The sequence below is a fragment of the Sorex araneus genome, chromosome 10, assembly GCF_027595985.1.
Source record: "Sorex araneus isolate mSorAra2 chromosome 10, mSorAra2.pri, whole genome shotgun sequence".
NCBI lineage: Eukaryota > Metazoa > Chordata > Mammalia > Eulipotyphla > Soricidae > Sorex > Sorex araneus.
In genome coordinates, this window is record NC_073311.1 from 13,389,299 (window position 1) to 13,407,587 (window position 18,289).

The 18,289-nt window shown below is 37.6% G+C and overlaps 1 protein-coding gene across 2 annotated transcripts in view; it reads right to left on the reverse strand.

Annotated features, from left to right (window-relative positions):
* PTPRR (protein tyrosine phosphatase receptor type R) overlaps positions 1 to 18,289 on the reverse strand; it is a 310,632-nt gene that overhangs the window by 127,324 nt on the left and 165,019 nt on the right. For both annotated transcript variants that reach the window (XM_004602668.2, XM_004602669.2), the window contains 2 exons: positions 16,430 to 16,585; positions 8,044 to 8,154 (listed from right to left, as the gene is read on the reverse strand). In XM_004602668.2, coding sequence (XP_004602725.1) covers positions 8,044 to 8,154; positions 16,430 to 16,585 — 267 coding nt within the window. The remainder of the gene's footprint in view (positions 1 to 8,043; positions 8,155 to 16,429; positions 16,586 to 18,289) is intronic.

Below are 18,289 nucleotides of genomic sequence, written 5' to 3' on the forward strand. Positions count from 1 at the left end.
GTTGTGGGCGTTGTGGTTTGCTACAGAGGTATTAAGAAGGCATCATGTTCAGACTATAGTCTATTTTCAGCCGTATCTCACATCCCTAGTGGGCCTGCCTAGCACCCTTTGCTTGGTGATCCCTTCTCTATCTGAGCTGCTTCTTCACCTAGCATGTGAGGCCAGTTTCCAAGATGTGGGGTAATCCTCCTGGTACTTATCTCTACTATTCTTGGGTATTAGTCTCCCATTCTGTTACTTTATATTCCACAAATGAGTGCAATCTTTCTATGTTTGTCCCTCTCTTTCTGACTCATTTCACTTAACACGATACTTTCCATGTTGATCCACCTATATGCAAATTTCATGACTTCATCTTTTCTAACAGCTGCATAGTATTTCATTGTGCAGATGTACCAAAGTTTCTTTAACCAGTCATCTGTTCTCGGGCACTCAGTTTCTTTTACAAATTCTGACTATTGTTAACAGTGCTGCAATGAACATATAGGTGCAGATGTCACTTTTACTATCTTTTTTGCATCTGTGGGATATATTCCCAGAAGTGGTATTGCTGGGTCAAATGGGAGGTCAATTTCTAATTTTTTGAGAATCTTCCATACTGTTTTCCAAAAGGGCCGAACCAGTCAGCATTCCCCCCAGCAGTGAAGGAGAGTCCCTTTTTCCCCACATCCATGCCAACACTGGTCGCTTTTGTTCTTTTGGATGTCGGCCAGTCTCTGTTGTGTGAGATGGTATCTCATTGTTGTTTTGATCTGCATCTCCCTGATGATTAGTAATGAGGAAAGCTTCTCACTTCTTAATGAAATATCTTATTGCCTGTTTACATTTAGATTTTGCTGAAGGATATTTAAAAACTGAAAATGATAAAGTCAAAGAAATGTGGAACTTCTCCATAAGTCTCAACAGGTCATTTTATGATTTTATTAGTGCAAAATAAGGTCTTGACCAAAGTCCTTCTTTACTTTTTCCGAGTTTATTATGTTCCTGCTAGGAGCCTTTGCCACATAGTTTATACTAATGTGCTTATGTCATCTTTGGGTAGAGGCCAACTTTTTAATCTATGTGATGTGTGATCTACAGCTTTAGTTAGAAAAAGGCAGAACTTGAAGAAAACAGTGTTTTATACATTGAGATGCACTCAAAATAGAGTTTAAACTTTCTGAAAGAACCTGAGAATACTTGAAGAGGTTGCTGCTGGGCAAAAGGGCTGAGGTTATGTAATCAAGTAATTAAATTAGTTTAGAAAGTAGTGAACTCTACAGGGGACTTATGACAGTATCTGCAGTCTTCTTTGGTTGTCATTCTGGCCTGCGTGTTGGGTGGACTGGCTCTAGCAGACATGATGCTAAACATTCTACAAAGCACAATGACCTAATGTGTCACAGCATGGCTATTAAATAACTGGTATAAGAGATCTTAAAGATTATCAGTTATATGGAGGCTGGAGAGATAGTACCGTAGGTAGGGTGCTTGCTTTGTACGCAGCTGTCCTGAGTTTGATCCTGGCCCCCGAGTCCACCAGGAATGATCTCTGAGCACAGCTAGGATTAAGTTTTGAGACAGCTGAGTGTGTACCCCCCAAAAAACCAAACAAAAACATTTAATATAATCTTATTTCAAATTTAAAGCCAGAGTGATGGCACAATTAACAAAACTTTTGAAAAAAAAGTTTAAAACAGACTTTATTATCAAGGTTTTATGACAACCTATGAAATCTCAGATTTTCCAAGGGGGCCAAAGGTGAAAACTGCATAAGCAAGGGGGAATGGTATGAGGCAATGGGGCCAACAGATAGGACAAGGGCGTGGAGGTAGGGGTGGGAGCCTCAGGAAGGAGACAAAATTGGAAGGTGGTGCTGGTGGAAAAACTTTGAGCAACACAAATCTAGAATACAGACTTTCTTCAGCTCTGTTGTCACTCAACTCTTCTTTTTCTTCTAAATACTTTTTCATATCCTTGTCCCAATCTCTTAAACCCCCTGGGAAAGTGTGTTGAGGTTTTCTCTGTGTGTATTGATGTCTGGGATATTCAGATTTTTCTGTGAAGATGCAACTGGTTTCAAAGGTCAACTTAAAGACTCACCATATTGGCAAATCAATATTTTTCACTTTGAAAGCTTAAGGTTTGAGAAGCAACAACGTGATTTAATCGCTTGAAGTAGGAAAAGAGAAAAGCATATTGAATGATAGGACTAAATCAACTATAGTAAGAGTGAAAAACAGGAGCGTGAAAAGAGAATCAGGGAAACACAAACATGAAGCTAATAAAAACCCTATAAGGCTACAGTGTGGTCTATACTTTCATGGAAAAAAATCACGAGTGGTGCATTTAAAATGAGTGTTATGTATCAAATATATTTCTATAAAAAGTCTCATGAATAGACAAAAACATTTGTTTTGAATAAAATATGTTCAAATTTTAAGATGATGCCACCAGTCCATAGTTTATAGCTGTGACTGTTCTTTTCAGGGGGTGGTTGTGCAGGTGAGGGGCAATGCCTGACAGTGATCAGGGCTTACTCCTGGCTCCTGCTCAGGGATCATGCCTGGAAATGCTCACGGGGACCATATGTGGTGCTGTGAATCAAACTGGGGCAGGCTGCAGGCCAGGCAAGTGCCTCAAGCCGTGTACTTTCTCTCTGACTCATGTTATTTATAGTATTGTACTGTTCTCAAAGAGTTCATTCATTCCTTTCTTTTAGTTGAAAAGACATAAATCAATTGCTATTACATTCCAGAAACAGGACACTGTGGATGCAAAGGGAACATACCACCTGGTGTTCTGGGAACTCACAGACTTCCAGAAAAGACCAATGTACAAAAATTGCTTATAGAGTAAAATTTAAAAAATAAATAATTTAAAATAAAATTAAAATAAAATGAGATAAAGTATATAGAGTATAATATACTCTGTGCAAAAATAGAGGCAGGCTTACAGCAAGCATGGCGTGGTATACGTTCATCAGTTTTAAGGATGAATGCAGGCAATCTCATCTGTTACTGGACACCTTGTAGCAAGAAACAGATGTTCACAGATAGAGCAATAGGAATGAAAGTAACCACAGTTTGACTCCTTTGTACAACAGCAAGTTTCGATCCATATTTATCTGCATTGAAATTCCAGCCCCACCTGTTCCTGCCCATGATCCACTCACTATTGTCATCAAGTCATTTATTTATCTACTTCAAATTTAGGTTTTCTCATCAGGATGATTAGGAAGCTAAAATACATTCAGTGTGTATGCATGCATACAGTCAAGAGTTGATAAAACTGTGATGCATACTTTAAAATGTGTGAAGGGACTACGTCTTATGTTGAGTTTTCTTATCAGAACACCAAATAATAATAAACAGAAGGTTGGAGGAAACTTTCAGAGCCATTAGATAATGTAGATGTGGTGATGAGTTCGCAATTGAATATTTATTTCCAAATTCATCAAGTTGTATACATTAAATAATAAATCCTTTTGTATGTTAATCACACTTTAATAAAGCTGTTTAAAAACACATTAAGCAGGTCAGGGAGATAAGACAGGGATTAGGATGCATGTTCTGCATTTGTCTTATGATGTTCAATCCTCAGCACCATGTGGTCTCCTGAAAATCCCCTAAGCCCTAGTGGTCCTCAGACCACAATGCCCCGTCCCCAGGCCAGATCTCAAGCACAACCTGGGAAGCTGTGCCTGAATTCGCAGCAAAAGATTTCACTAAGTGTATAGAAACAGGCAGTACATTTAGTACTACTAAGTGTGTCGAAATGAAAGAAAGTAACTACTATGATTGCCATTATTGTTTAATTAGGGAGACGGTTGTATTCTTAGCTAAATGGTTTCTTTATTAATCAGAAAAGATGAATACTAGCTTATTAGATAATGATATTAATATGAGATAAATGTCTACTTTAGAAAATTGTTCTGTGCCTAATCATTCCAGCTAGGAAATTAGTCTCAGTTCTCTGGGTCCTAGAGATTACAGCTAACCAATGGGAAAGACTGCTTGCTATGTCCACCTTTGGCATATATTTTTCTGCATGATGCTCAGGCTCCCACAGGTTATCCTACATAAGACTTCTTATGTCAGCTACCAAAACCATAACCAGAGAAACTTTTTGTATGACATACGAATGGCTGATCCATGGATTAAACTTGCTAGAGCTTTTACTGACCCACACAGCTGTTTTTTGTGTTTTCTGAAATTGCTTTCCTGAAGCAATCAGTCTTGCAGATATATCTACCTTTCAAAAATACTTTTGCACTTGTTAATAAACCTCTAAGTACTTTAATGATCTAATTTAGATGATAAATGGTGTTCTTTTTATTATTTGTTCTAGCTTAAGAACTAATTCTTCTTAGTAATAAATTCCTCCATCTAAAACAGACTGAATGGATTGGAAGTTGCCCACACATTTTTTCTTGGAAAATTGTATTCGTCTATTTGTCTCTCTACCCACTCTACATTCACATTTGAGAGGTGCTAAATAAGTCACACATTTGAAAATGTCATGCATGTCTAATTTTATGCCTGGCAATAATTTTTATTTTATTTTAAGCAAAGTAAACAATATGCCTCATTTCAAAAAATTTGCCAAGCCTTATGTTATTGTTATACAGCACACATAATCCCCATCAAAGCAATTTACCTATATAATTTCATAATAAAGCCACATGATTTTCATTTCTATGGTGCAAAAGAATGCTGGACACAAATAATGGCATTTGATCTTTCATAAATATAAGGATTGCCAGAGGGGAAATTCTCAATATCTTTTTCTCATCATGGAACCAAGAAAATTATGGACAACAAACCAGAATATATATGTTTGTAAATCACAGTTCTATCTTCAAAAAAAAAAAGAAAAGAATCAACCAACATCATTTTCTTTTTCTATTTCCATCACCAGTTCTGTCCTAAGCCACCCTCATCTTCTCATCCTGTGGATATGATAGTGTCCTGCTTCCATATCACCCCATTTTGATCCCAGCAGAGAACCACCAGCAAAAATCATGATTTTTTAAGTTCATACATCAGATCACATCAAAGCTCTGCTTAAAGTATTTGGCTTCTGCCTTTCTCCTTGAACCCAAAGATGCTGAGCTGATTCCTGCCTTCAGCTATTCTACCTCTCCATGTTCTCTGCCAATATAAAGAACATGAAAATGTCTCAGATTGCTTTCTTCCACTCACTCACTGTTATGTTTATCTCTCTATGGCACTTAATACTATTTAAAAAAATAAATAAATGCTTTCAGAAAAAATTTTAGATTTATAGGTAAAGTGAACACAGAGTACTTATTTACACCTTATTTTCTGAATAACTTATCATATTAGTAACACCTTCCAAATGTGGCACATTTGGTGTTATTGACCTGCCAGTGTTGATTTATTATCAAACAGTAATGAAGTGGTCTGTACTCTAAATTAGGGCTCTTTCTTTATGTTGTACATTGTGTGAATTTTACAGATCCATAATGCCATATTTTTTTAGGACAGTATCAAACAGTAATTCTGCTATTCCAAGATCTGCTCCATCCCACCTACTTATCCTCTTTTTCTCAGATTCTGAAAATATCCTATAAATTCTTACTCTTCCCATAGTGTTGCCTCAATATGTCATTTAATTATAATTATACAATATGCGCACTGTTTTCTTAAAAATATTTTCAATTTTCTTTTTGGTGGCTACATTTGGCAGTATTTGGGTCTTATTTCTGACTCTGCAGAAATGACCCTGGGCCAATCCGGAGGTTCTTAGGGGACCATATGTTGTGCCAGAAATTGACTCTGAGCCAGCCATGTGGAAGGCAAACACCCTACCTATATCTCTCTGGCTCCTTCACTGCTTGATTTTTGAAAATAGTAAATTCTTGTTTGAATGGGGGGGGGGTATTTGGTGGTGCTCAGGGGTTCTCCTGGCTTTGTGCTCAGGAATTTCTCCTGATAGCTCACAGGGGACCACATGGGGATTGAACCCAGGTCAGTGGTGTGCAAGGTACTCGATATATTATCATTCTGGCCCCATGTTTGCATTCTTTCTTGAGTCTAAGCCTCATGCATGAGAATAGGAACATATCTGTCTTATTCTTTCCTTTCTCCACACTGCGAAGCATGGGCACCATGGATTGTCTCAATAGATTGTTATTGTGTACAGAATCAATGGATCAACCTACCTACCAACCCAGTAGAGAGTGATCACCTAAACTTCCAAAACAATCTTTTTTTGATTTTTCTCTATAGGAACTTAGGAATAATTGATGTGGTTTCTGAATTTTGCATTATATTTTGGACTGGAGGGTTGAGGGTGTGTCAACCACATGTCTTTTGCTACACCTTATGCCACATAGAGATACATTCAGTCCTGTTGGATAAGTGGGTGCTCCCTGAGTTAGAAATGCAGAATCAACAACACATCTTACATGTTAATAGGAAACTCTGCTCTGCCCTTCTTTGCCCTTTAACACTCTGAGGAATCTGCTTTCTCATCGTATTCCTTTAATCCTTGCCTTTGTACCTCTGAATCTTATTCATATACCTCATGAGCAACGTCCATACTTCCTCTCTATCTGTTTCTCTTTTCCCCTCCTCTCATTCTTTTTACCTCTGTGAAGCAGAAGGACACCCTAACTGTGCCTGACAGAAGAGAGACTCAAGGTTTTTTATGGGAAGGAAAAGAACCACAGATATTAAAGTGCAATTAGCCACAACAAAGAAACACACACTCTAAACATTAAGGAATGTCTAGACATCTCTATCATAATTTCCAGGAAACCACCAACTTTCTCCCATAAAACTTCTTTTCCTTCATCTTTACCATTTGGCATGTACTAATTTTCTTACTTAGTCCTTATTCTTCTGCTTATTGTGTCATGATTTTAAAAGAAATATTTTCTGATGCCTGGACCACAGGATATGTTTCTGAAGTCATTATGATGCAAAGCTGAGGACGCTCTCACTGTGTTTTATATTTTAGATAGCGAGAAAACTGACCCTCCTCACCATATCCAACACTGTCACTGTTTCATATATGTCAAGTTCAAACCTACTTAGCCTTTGTTTTTCAAAACTGAGACTTAATCTAACATATACCCCATCCCAGCAGAGGGAGCATCAATGAACCAAATCCAGTGAGATATTTAGCAACACTGTTGATTACAGAAAGAATAAGAAGCATGATGTTTTTTCGGGGGGGGGAAGATACTTAAAAATTGAGAAAGAAATATTTAAATAACAATATTAAAAAGAACATAACATTTAGTAAAAATATATTAAACCCATTTGTAAACTTCTAAGATGTTGTTACAGTAGATTTTTATAAATAATTGGGAATCTTTTTATTCTATCTGTAAATAATTGGGAATCTTTTTATTCTATCTGAACTGCAACTCCATTCAATAGTAAACAGCATTGTTTAGTTTAGTGGACTTAAAATTCATTTTGCATTTAAGTTTTCAAAGAAATTTGGCATAGACTTTAAAGGCTGCACAGTTATAATTTGCAATGTACAGAGCTATTTACAATATATACTTTTATGTTAACAAATTAATTGGTGGTGGATCGTTTAATAAAAAAGCCTATAATTATCTTCTTATCCTGTCCAGAATTCACAGATTTCAATCTTTTTTAAAACAAGGGAATTAACCACTCTTCAAGGAATAAATTCAGACATATTTCCTTCTAAAATTTTTTTTAGTTCCTGAAAGAGGGTATAAAAAGAGAAATAAAGCCCAAAGTATGCCCAGGAGACTATAATGACTTCAGGGCTTTCTGTGACCTTGGTAAATCACTTTCTAAAGCTTCATTCTTAGGGTGATCAAATTACTAAAAGCTTCAGTAGCATTACAACCTTATTCTGCAGGAAGAATCTACGATTCTGTAGATTTTCATTTAACTATCACTCTGCTGTCAGATACGAAATACTTACAGTCTAACAGAATCACAGTCTTGCCTCTGCACCCCAGTTTTGTAAAAACATTCATTTGACTGGCAAGGTGCCCAGTAACATTAAGCAGTGGACTTAGCAAAAGATAAAACACAGAAAGAAACTTACCATTAAACATGTTACTATAATAACAAAGATGCTGAGAAAAATGACAACAGCATAGAATCCTTCTTTGCTCCAGATTTTGTCCGCTTCATGCTGCCCTTGTAAAACATTTTTCTTTAAAAAGCAAAAGAGAAAGTCCGACGTTAAGCGAGCCCTTGGAGACGGGGCGTTCTTATCAGACACTAAACATATTTTTAGCTTGATTCCATTCAGTGGAGTGGAGCACACCTACATCCCCCGCTGCCAGAGCTGCTTCTCAAACTGATCCAAGACAGGGGGCTGCTGCGGTCCTTCCACACAGCCAGATCGTCTGCGCTCCTGGACCGGAGCAGGCGTGCCGGGCACGGCGGCACCACGTCCCAGGCTTCCTAAACGTCCCTGGGATTGTGAAAAAGACCTGGTTTATAGGTAAAAGAATCCTGTCCTCTTCGGTGTGGAGGCAGTTTAGGAAGCTTTCTTTACTCTATTTTAAGTCTCGTCTCCTCCCACAACTCCAACATCCTGGTCTCCGTGCTGCTCTTAACTTTTAAACAAAAGTGAAACAGGTGCAAACCAAACCTCCCGCCGCACGAGTTAACGGAGCGGCAATGTCAGGACCATCTCATTCATTCTTTAAAAAAAAGAAGAAAAAACCCTTTCTATTTTATCAAACGTATTATTCAGTGTGGTTAACTTTGTGAAAATCTGAACAGAATATTACCCTAGTGACATTCTATTTTATCTAAGCAATGGGGAATAACACCCCCCTCCAATCCAGAACGATTTTGGATTAACAGGTGAAATAAACACTTATGTGTTTAATTGTTATTATTATTATTATTATTATTATTATATGATGCTGTTTACTCTTTGGGGGCAGAGAAGGGTATAGGATGAACTCCAACTAATATGTGAATGAGTGCTTTGGTTTTACTTCACTCATTCTTTAAAAAAAAAAAAAAAGGCACACCAGCAAGTCCGGTGAGGCTAGAATGAGACTTTTAGTGGTGGATTTGATGTGGTGTATATGCCCGTTTATTTATTTTTTTTAAATTATTGAATCACTGTGAGATAGTTACAAGCTTTCATTTTCAAGGAGCCATACTAAAGTATATATGCTATAATACAATGTTATTTCAATTTTAGAAAGTACTTCTACCAAAGTTTTAGGTTGCAATGAAATTATTTTGGTGTTTGTTTTACATTTTTGAGTTTGCTTTGTTTTTTTAGCCTACTTAGCAGTGCTCAGGCATTACTCCTGACACAGTTTTTGGTAGAGTGTTACCTCCCAGTAGCGTCTGGGGAACCACAGGGTCCTTCCATGTGCAAAGCACATACTCCAGCCTCAGAGTGACTGCGCTGCACCAGAATGAAATGAAGCTCTATATTTCAGTGAATTTTATAGATTTATAGTTCAAGAAACTTTCACTTGAAATCAAATGTTCCACAATAGGAAAAAATATAAAAGCCAACTCAAGTCAAATGTTTCCACTCGTGTAAAATTTCATTTTGTCGAAGTCAGCCTTTTTCTCTTTTAGTGAGAATACTTGTCTCTTCTTGGAAATCATTTCCAAAAATTAAGAAAGTTTTGAGCAACAAGACATTAGGTGATAAAAAGCCATATAGAAACCTGCCTTGGAGAATAAGATTATATTTGGCATTCTCGCACGGAGTCCCCAGATTAACATAATCATTGGGATAACTTTAGCCAATACCATGTGGAACAAAAATGCCACCTACTTCATTTTTATCGACACAAATAACCATGAGAATAATAAGTCACTGTTGTCTCAGAACATAAAAATAAAAAGACAGCAATTCTTAAACTAAAATTGTCTTGGGGGGCTGGAGAGATAGCACAGCGGTTAGGGCATTTGCCTTGCACACGGCCGACCGGGTTCAATTCCCAGCATTCCATATGGTCCCCCGAGTACCGTCAGGAATAATTCCTGAGTGCAGAGCCAGGAGTAACCCCTGAGCATTGCCGGGTGTGACCCCCCCCCACAAAAAAAGTAAAATTGTCTTGGGTGGTATCTAAATTTTGAAATGTTTGCTAATTGTTATTTTAAGTTTTTGTCACACTCAACAGTGCTCAGGGCTTACTCCAGACTCTCTGCTCAGGGACCACTCCTGGTGATGCTCAGGGTATCATATGCTTCACATGCCTGTGTGCCAGGCTATGCTTGTATCTTTGCATTCCTTTGCTAAGTTTTAAGCCTTTTTGGGAAATAAAATAGATTCAACACTTAAAATCTAGATTAAAAACGTTTGCATTGAAAAATATTTTTATGAAAACTTTTACCCGGGAACTCGGGTAAGTATTGGCTGGAAGTTGATAGAAAATAAAGCCTCTGGATTCAGTTGTAATTAGAAACCCACTGGGGAGATTTACATTGCTTCACTTAGTTGAGCCTCCACTTCCTTTATAAATCAAAAAATAAATCACTGATAAGCTCCCTTTGATGCCTTCCTACCTTCTAAGACACACAAATTCAACAATACAAAAAATGGCTTAGGGTTATATTATAAAATATGTAAATGGAATATTGATAGATAATCTGCAAATTATGGGTAAAATGATTAGAGATCAAGTATCCTAGAGGGAAGGAAATTTTAGGTTCAGGTAATACCTCATCTTTTACTGTTGAACCTTAGATAGAGCATCTTTCATTCCAGTGTCTCTTAGCTGGAAACTAAGAGGAAAGAAACCATTTGTAGATATCAGGTATGAATATGGAAATTAGAGTGTGTTTTTTGGGGGGGAAACAAGCAACTAAATAGCATCTACTGCTTGCTAAAAAAGCCAACTAGCTAAGCCATCAAGTAGGCAGCATAAACTTGTCAAATTAAAATATGAGGATCTGAGCTTTAGTTCCTGTAAAATTTGGATAAAAGGGGTAGTTATGTGGGTGGCAAAAGATTTTTGTGTTTCTAACCTGAATTTGGTTCATTTTTCTTTCCTGCTATAGACCCACACGTCCTGGAATACCGACATGTTCCTTTCTGCTATAGACAAATCTGTTTTGTTTTCTTTCTTAACCAAAGCAGTGACGATGAAAGAATTAATCTCCCACTCTCTGCTCCCCTACCCCCAGTTAGAAAGAAATGTTTTGAACCCCTAGAACTTAGTCACTGCACTTTCTTGGTAAATAGATTTCCTTCTGAGTCATGCTATTCCTGCTGAGCACTACTATATTTGTACAGAGATATGGGAAGCTTGATAAGGGCAGGGCAATAAGTGGAAAGTTTGTAGTTTCAGATCCCACAACTCAAAAGATTATGGTTTACAGGAGTCTCTAGCACAATAATTAGCAGAAGGCTTGATGTTTTTATATTGGTCAGGAGACTAAAGGTTCAATGATTTGGGGGCTCCCTGGCCATGTCAAGCAAAGTGCCATGGAATCTTTATTTTTATTTTGCTGATACATCACCCTTTGACCTGGTGATAGCAAAAGCAGGTGGATTTGTTTAGTTTTATTATTTTATACTAGGGTAGTTTACTGTATGGACAACAATATTTTACATATGTTCTGTTTAATAATGTTATGCATGAAACGTCAAAAATTTATTTTATTTTTTAAAAACCAATTATAGTCAAATATAGAGAGGGACTCCAAATAGCAGGAGCAGGAGACAGATGTTTTAGGAGACACATTTCTTTACATCACTTTACATCACTTTAACACACAGAGTGAAAATGAAGTGACAATATTATAAATTATTGGGTTATTTGACTTAGACAGATAAGTGAGGTGTTTCCTACAGCAATATGCTTTTGTTAGATTAATACCACACTTTCATTGAGTAAAACAAAAGTAGACAATTTGGTTTGACAATTGGACATACAATAACATTAATGGTGTTTTCCTGGACATGGTGTGGCTAAATCGGTGATTCTGGAGATAGTTGGCTAATGCTCCTAATTTGAAGGAATAATCACTAAATTTATAGATTATAGTTTATTTTTAGCTGGCATGGTAAATATTCCATGGGAGAAACAGATTGCACATTGGATTCTTTTTTTTTTTTTTCGGCTTTTTGGGTCACACCAGGCAATGCTCAGGGGTCACTCCTGGCTCTTCACTCAGGAATTACTCCTGGTGATGCTCAGGGGACCATATGGGATGCTGGGAATCGAACCCAGGTCGGGTGCGTGCAAGGCAAATGCCCTGCCGACTGTACTATCGCTCCAGCCCCTGGATTGTTTTTTAACTTGCTAACTTCCTCTTTTAAAATGCACCTGTAAAGGGAAGTAATTTGCACTCAAACAACAAAATCCTAAATTTATTTTTTCCAATACCAATGAAGAACATATTGTTTCAATAAGATATTTACTTACCATCATAAAAAATTTGAAAACAGAAGCAAAAATAATACATTTAGTTTATTTCCCTGGGATCTAACTTATTACAAAAGAGGAAATCTAGTTTTATCATTATGAGAGTCTTACAATAAAATAATTTTGCATGCTTCAAATATTCTAGGTACCACATAAAAAATATAGAAAAGAAATAAGACAATTTGTCCCAAGAAACTTAGATTTAAAATCTAAACAGATAACAAACAAAAGTAATTCTCTACTTGGCATTTTCCTTTGTTTCCCCAAGAGTCACTTGTGATTTGAAAAAATATCAAGCAAATAAAAAAATGGTATAAACAAAACATAACTTTCTCTGAAAATAACCAGTGTAAATTTAGAAATAGATACTTTGAGCTATTATTACAATGATTTAGTGCTCACGAGTCATCAGAGCAATGGAAGGTGCTGGGGATTGAACTCAGGACCTTAGACATGCTACACATGTGGTCTGTCACTTGAACCACATCCTTGACCCCTCAACAATGGATTTTTGTTGTTTGTTTTTAACCCAGGTAGAGACAAAAATCCTTAACTCCAATGTTCTTTATTTTGGTTGTAAATATTTTCCATAATGCAGCTAACACTCTCGGATAAAAATACTAATAAAGGAAGGAAGCATAAACTCTTTTCAAACATTGTTGTACTGTATCATTGTTGTCCTGTTGTTCATCGATTTGCTTGAGCGGGCACCAGTAACGTCTCCATTGTGAGACTTGTTGTTACTGTTTTTGCCATACAGAATATGCCACGGGTAGTTTGCCAGGCTCTGCCGTGCAGGCAGGATACTCTCAGTAGCTTGCCGGGCTCTCTGAAGGATGGAAGAATCGAACCTGGGTCGGTCACACGTAAAGCAAATGGCCTACCCTCTGTGCTATCACTCCAGTCCCTTTTCAAACATTAACTGCAATAACTAACTATAAGGGAAACTTACAGAATACCACTGAACAACTTTTAACAATTATCAGCAAATGTTTTTGCAGTCCTTTAGACCAGACCTGAGGATCCCCATGAGGGCTTATGCAGAGTTCAGGTGGCCTTCTTCCTAAGCTTCCCCCACCTGCCTTTAGAGCTTCAGGTACGGGAGCAATGCCTGGTCCATTCTAGAAGTGCCTGAACAAAAGGCTCACACAATCCATTTTTCTTTGAGGAAATACTCCTTATATTTAGTGAAAATATTACCTAGGTTCTTACAATATTTCCCAAATTTCCTAGATTTCTAGAGTCCTGAAATTTCACAAGAAAACATGACATTGGACTACTAAACACACTTTCCATTCAAGTACCGTATTAAAACATGTAGAAATTCTGGCCTAATAGTTTTGTGAAGACTGTCAGGTTAAGCGTCACACCTCGACTGGGTTGGGCTATGTTGGGGGACCCCACTCAAACACTACATTTACTCAAATACTCAAATACTACTCAAATACTACTAGTTTCTTTTCTATGGTGATGTTTGTCTCGTTTCCAAATCTGGATGATTTGTGGAATTGCTATATTCTTAAAGCACTCACTGTATCACTGTCATGCTGTTGCTCATTGATTTGCTTGAGCAGGCACCAGTAAGATCTCCATTGTGAGATTTGTTGTTACTGTTTATGGCATATCGAATACACCACAGGTAGCTTGCCAGGCTCTGCCATGCGGGCGAGATGCTCTCGGTAGCTTGCCAGGCTCTCCGAGAGAGACGGAGGAGTCGAACCCGGGTCGGCCATGTGCAAGGCAAATGCCCTACCCGCTGTGCTATCGCTCCAGCCCAAAGCTGTTTAAATGTTTAAACAGCTCACAACAATGTTTAAATTCAAAATAAGACAATAGGAAGAAATATTTATATTATTTCCAGACTGATCTTGAAACCTAGCAGTTGTAGAGATGTATCAACATATGTGATCCCCAGAATCACATATGGTACCCTGAGTCCCACCAGGATTGATTCCTAGCGTAGAGCCGTAAGTAAACCCTGAGCACTACTGGAGGGTCCCAAACCAAAAACCAAACCAAATCAAACCAAACAACATGTGCTTGAGAATGGATAAAAAAAAAAAAAGAAAAACAACCGGTGCAGGTGTGTTGGACTAGAGTGATATCACAGCAGGTAGGGCGTTTGTCTTGCATGCGGCCGGCCTGGGTTCCATTCCTTCGTCCTTCTTGGAGAGCCCGGCAAGCTACCAAGAGTATCCCACCCGCATGGCAAAGCCTGGCAAGCTACCCATGGTGCATTGGATATGCCAAAAACAGTAACAACAAGTCTCACAATGGAGACATTACTGGTGCCCGCTCGAGCAAACTGATGAACAGCGGGATGACAGTGCAGTGCTATAGTGCTACAGTGGATGTTAAAGTTCCTATTGCATTTGGGGTTGCTGAAGCATAAACTAGTCAGTTGGTATACAACTCTATGAAGTCCAATGCACAAAGGACCAGGTAGCAAGTGAAAAAAATCCAGATTTGAACAAGGAACACAAGTGGCAGAGCCCAAGTCTAGCAAGTATGAGGTCCCGGGTCAACTCCAAGCACCATACTGGATCCCCTGCTCCCAGCATTTCTGGATGTGGCCCTTGTAGTACCTGAGCACTATGAGGCCTGAGTCCCCAGTCATCAGGCCTGTACTTTTGGGCTGAGTATTGTCTGGAGTGATGCCCCCACCCCCATCACCACTGGGGGTAGCACTGTAGCACTGTCATCTCGTTGCTCATCGATTTGCTCGAGCAGGCATCAGTAACATCTCCATGGTGAGACTTGTTGTTACTGTTTTTGGCATATTGAATACGCCATTGGTAGCTTGCCAGGCTTTGCCATGTGGGTGAGATACTCTCAGTAGCTTGCTGGGCTCTCTGAGAGGGACAGAGGAATCAAACCCGGGTTGGCCACATGTGTCAGTTTCTATATGTGTAAAAGTGGGGCTGGAGCGATAGTACAGCGGGTAGGGCGTTTGCCTTGCATGTAGCAGACCCAGGTTCGATTCTTCCGCTCCTCTGAATCGAGCTACTGAGAGTATCTTGCCCACACGGCAGAACCTGACAAGCTCCCTGTGGTGTATTCGACATTCCAGGAACAATAACAAGCCTCACAGCAGAGACATTACTGGTGCCCGCTTGATCAAATCGATGAGCAACGGGATGACAGTGATACAGTGATACAGTGAACCTTGCAGATTTAATCTCTTTAAATTTCCTGCCATCTTATAGTCTGTCCTGGGATTCAAATTGTCTTCTACCAAAACTTTTCATATCACCTCTACAAAATTTGTTGAAATGAGAGGTAGTGGTTTTTGCTACAAAGGGGCTTAGGTTTATAGATTTTAAATATTACTTTACTCCTCACCACCTTTGTTAATTTGATAGTCACTTTCATATGACCTTTACTCTTTGTATCTATAAAACATTCACAGATATCTTTCAAGGTCTGATTCTATGATTCTGTAGTTTTCATCACATATGCTTAGGATGGTGATCTTTCTAGCAAGCTCAAGTAGGATGGAGTAGAAGTGCAAAAGGAAGAACTAAATTCATTCACAGTGAGGATGGCGGAAGTGCTAGGGAAATTCTAAAAAGTGCCAAATTTGGAAAAAATTATGAAGAAAATATTCACAATTCTTAAGATTGGACTCCTCGGTAAAGGAAAAATCACATTTCAAATTCACTTCAACACTTTGGGGAAAGATGAATATCTGATGACCATTTTGACAAGGGCAACATGTAATATGTCTGTTGAAGATTTGAGAGTGTTTTTAGACCTGTATTTTCAAATACTCAGTTAGCAAATGGATGCAAAATGGTCTTTTATTCTTTATAATTTACTGCATAAGTAAAAATAAAGACCACTAAAATTTTGAAAAGGGAGTGTCGAGAAAGAAAAACCTTGATGTGAAAATGAATATCCTTAAGGAATAAACACAAACAGTATAAAGATCTGAGAACTCTGATCCCTAGGGAGAGTTTTATTATCAAACAACATACAGTAAACAGCTTTGATCTCAAAGCTCTTTGGGGTTGGGTCATCATGCCATGGTAACTGAAAAATTTTCTACAGTGATTTCATACAGCAACATACCTCAGGGGAGACTTCTATAATTCCAAACTGAGATAAACTTTGATGAAGAACATTGATATTAAGTGAACGAAGCACTTCCTCGGGTGGCAGGGGATCAGGAACGCCTCCTTTTTGATTTATAGGAGATACATATAATTCAACACTGTTCTTCTTTTCCTAGTAAAAGCAGAATTGTCACACCTGTTAGTAGACATTTTACATAACCTTGGAATTTTTAAAAATCCTCTCTCTAGTACCATTAAAGAAAATTAGAATTCTAGGTTCCTAAAAGGCATCTTGGATGTCATCTTTATTAATTATTCTCTGCTACACACCATATTACTAATCAAAAGCCTGAAACATTCAATCTTCTTTCAATTATTTGACACCTCAAGATCTGTCATTTCTATATCACTGGGTATTATTATATTTTATTTCTATGCTATAATTTTTGAAATATATTTTTTGACTTCCTTAAGGAATTATGAGGTGCCATTGTTCCATATATTTTTATTGGAACTTGTAGTAAGTTAAGAAGGTTAAATTAGCTAAAACAGGTGATTTTAGAAGATGCTAGATGTTGCTTCACTGGTTCTGTTTAACATTCAAATATGTCACACCTTCAAAATTGATTTATTTGTTATAAATGATTATTTTTAACAGTGTCATCACTGTTTCCTGCTAGTAATATCTGATCACTGAAATGGAGGGAGGTTTTCTTACTATAACTACCTAGATTCCACATGTAAATACAAAACAAATATCACACAATAATGGCTTTGCCATTGGTGCTCTTTTTAACAATTTACACAATGCACTTTTAAAAGGGAATCATTGTTATTCCTTGCCTTTTGCTATGTTGAGTTCTGTCATGCTAGAAAAGTTTTTTTAAATGCAATTAATCAGAAGTTCACTGAACTATAAAAAAAAAAGACTATCAACATATTAACTGAGGGGATGGGAGTAACATTTCTGTGTTTGCAGGGAACAATAGATGCATAAACATAGTACACTAGGGATGTGAAACATGTTTATAATAAGGCAATGGTTTGTGGCCTAATTAAACAGTAATAGGAATAGAGCACTTTTTTTGGTGCTTCTATGGTTCTTTAAATCTGTTAATTTCATTTAATGCTCAACATATCCCTAGGACATGTTAATACTCATAACCTATGAGTATTATGGTTATCTATTTTATAACACCCATATGTTATTTGCAAACAAATTTGTTTGTAAACATTGTGAAGAAACACAAATGGCTTGCTGAAAGTCACACAGCTGGTACATGGTGAAGATGGAAAATGACTAAGCTGGAAATGAAGTGTGGTTCTGTCTGTTTCCAAAGCACATCTTCTTAATCATTTGATTCTGCTGCTTCAGGTATGGTTATAACTTTTCCTTAGAACTGCTTGGAGAAATAGAAAGATAAAACTGCAAACATTCTCCAAGGATACTCTTACTTTTCTTGGGTATGACAAATTCTTCTTTATTTTTGCAAAAAGCTGTTGTTTCCAGTAAATCTATGCACAGAAAAATATATTTAAGCTGTCTAAACACATATACAAAGGTCTGCAACAAGACATCTGTTATCCCTAAATCCTTTCACTGAAACAAGCGTTACCCTGCACATAAATAATAATTTACCATTTCAAGTATTGGGGATGATTGTTTTCCTTCTCCCACAGAACTGAGTTACACAAATATTTTTGGGTCAAACACTTGTGTAGATTTTGCAAATTAGATAACTTGAGTCACAAAATAAAAGCTATTAGAAGAAGGGGAACCTGCCCTCTCCTTACATAAAAATGAAACAAAACCCCAGAACTGAAAGAAAAAGCAAAATTTTCTCTAGAGATGGGAACGTGGCAGTTGATGCAGCGG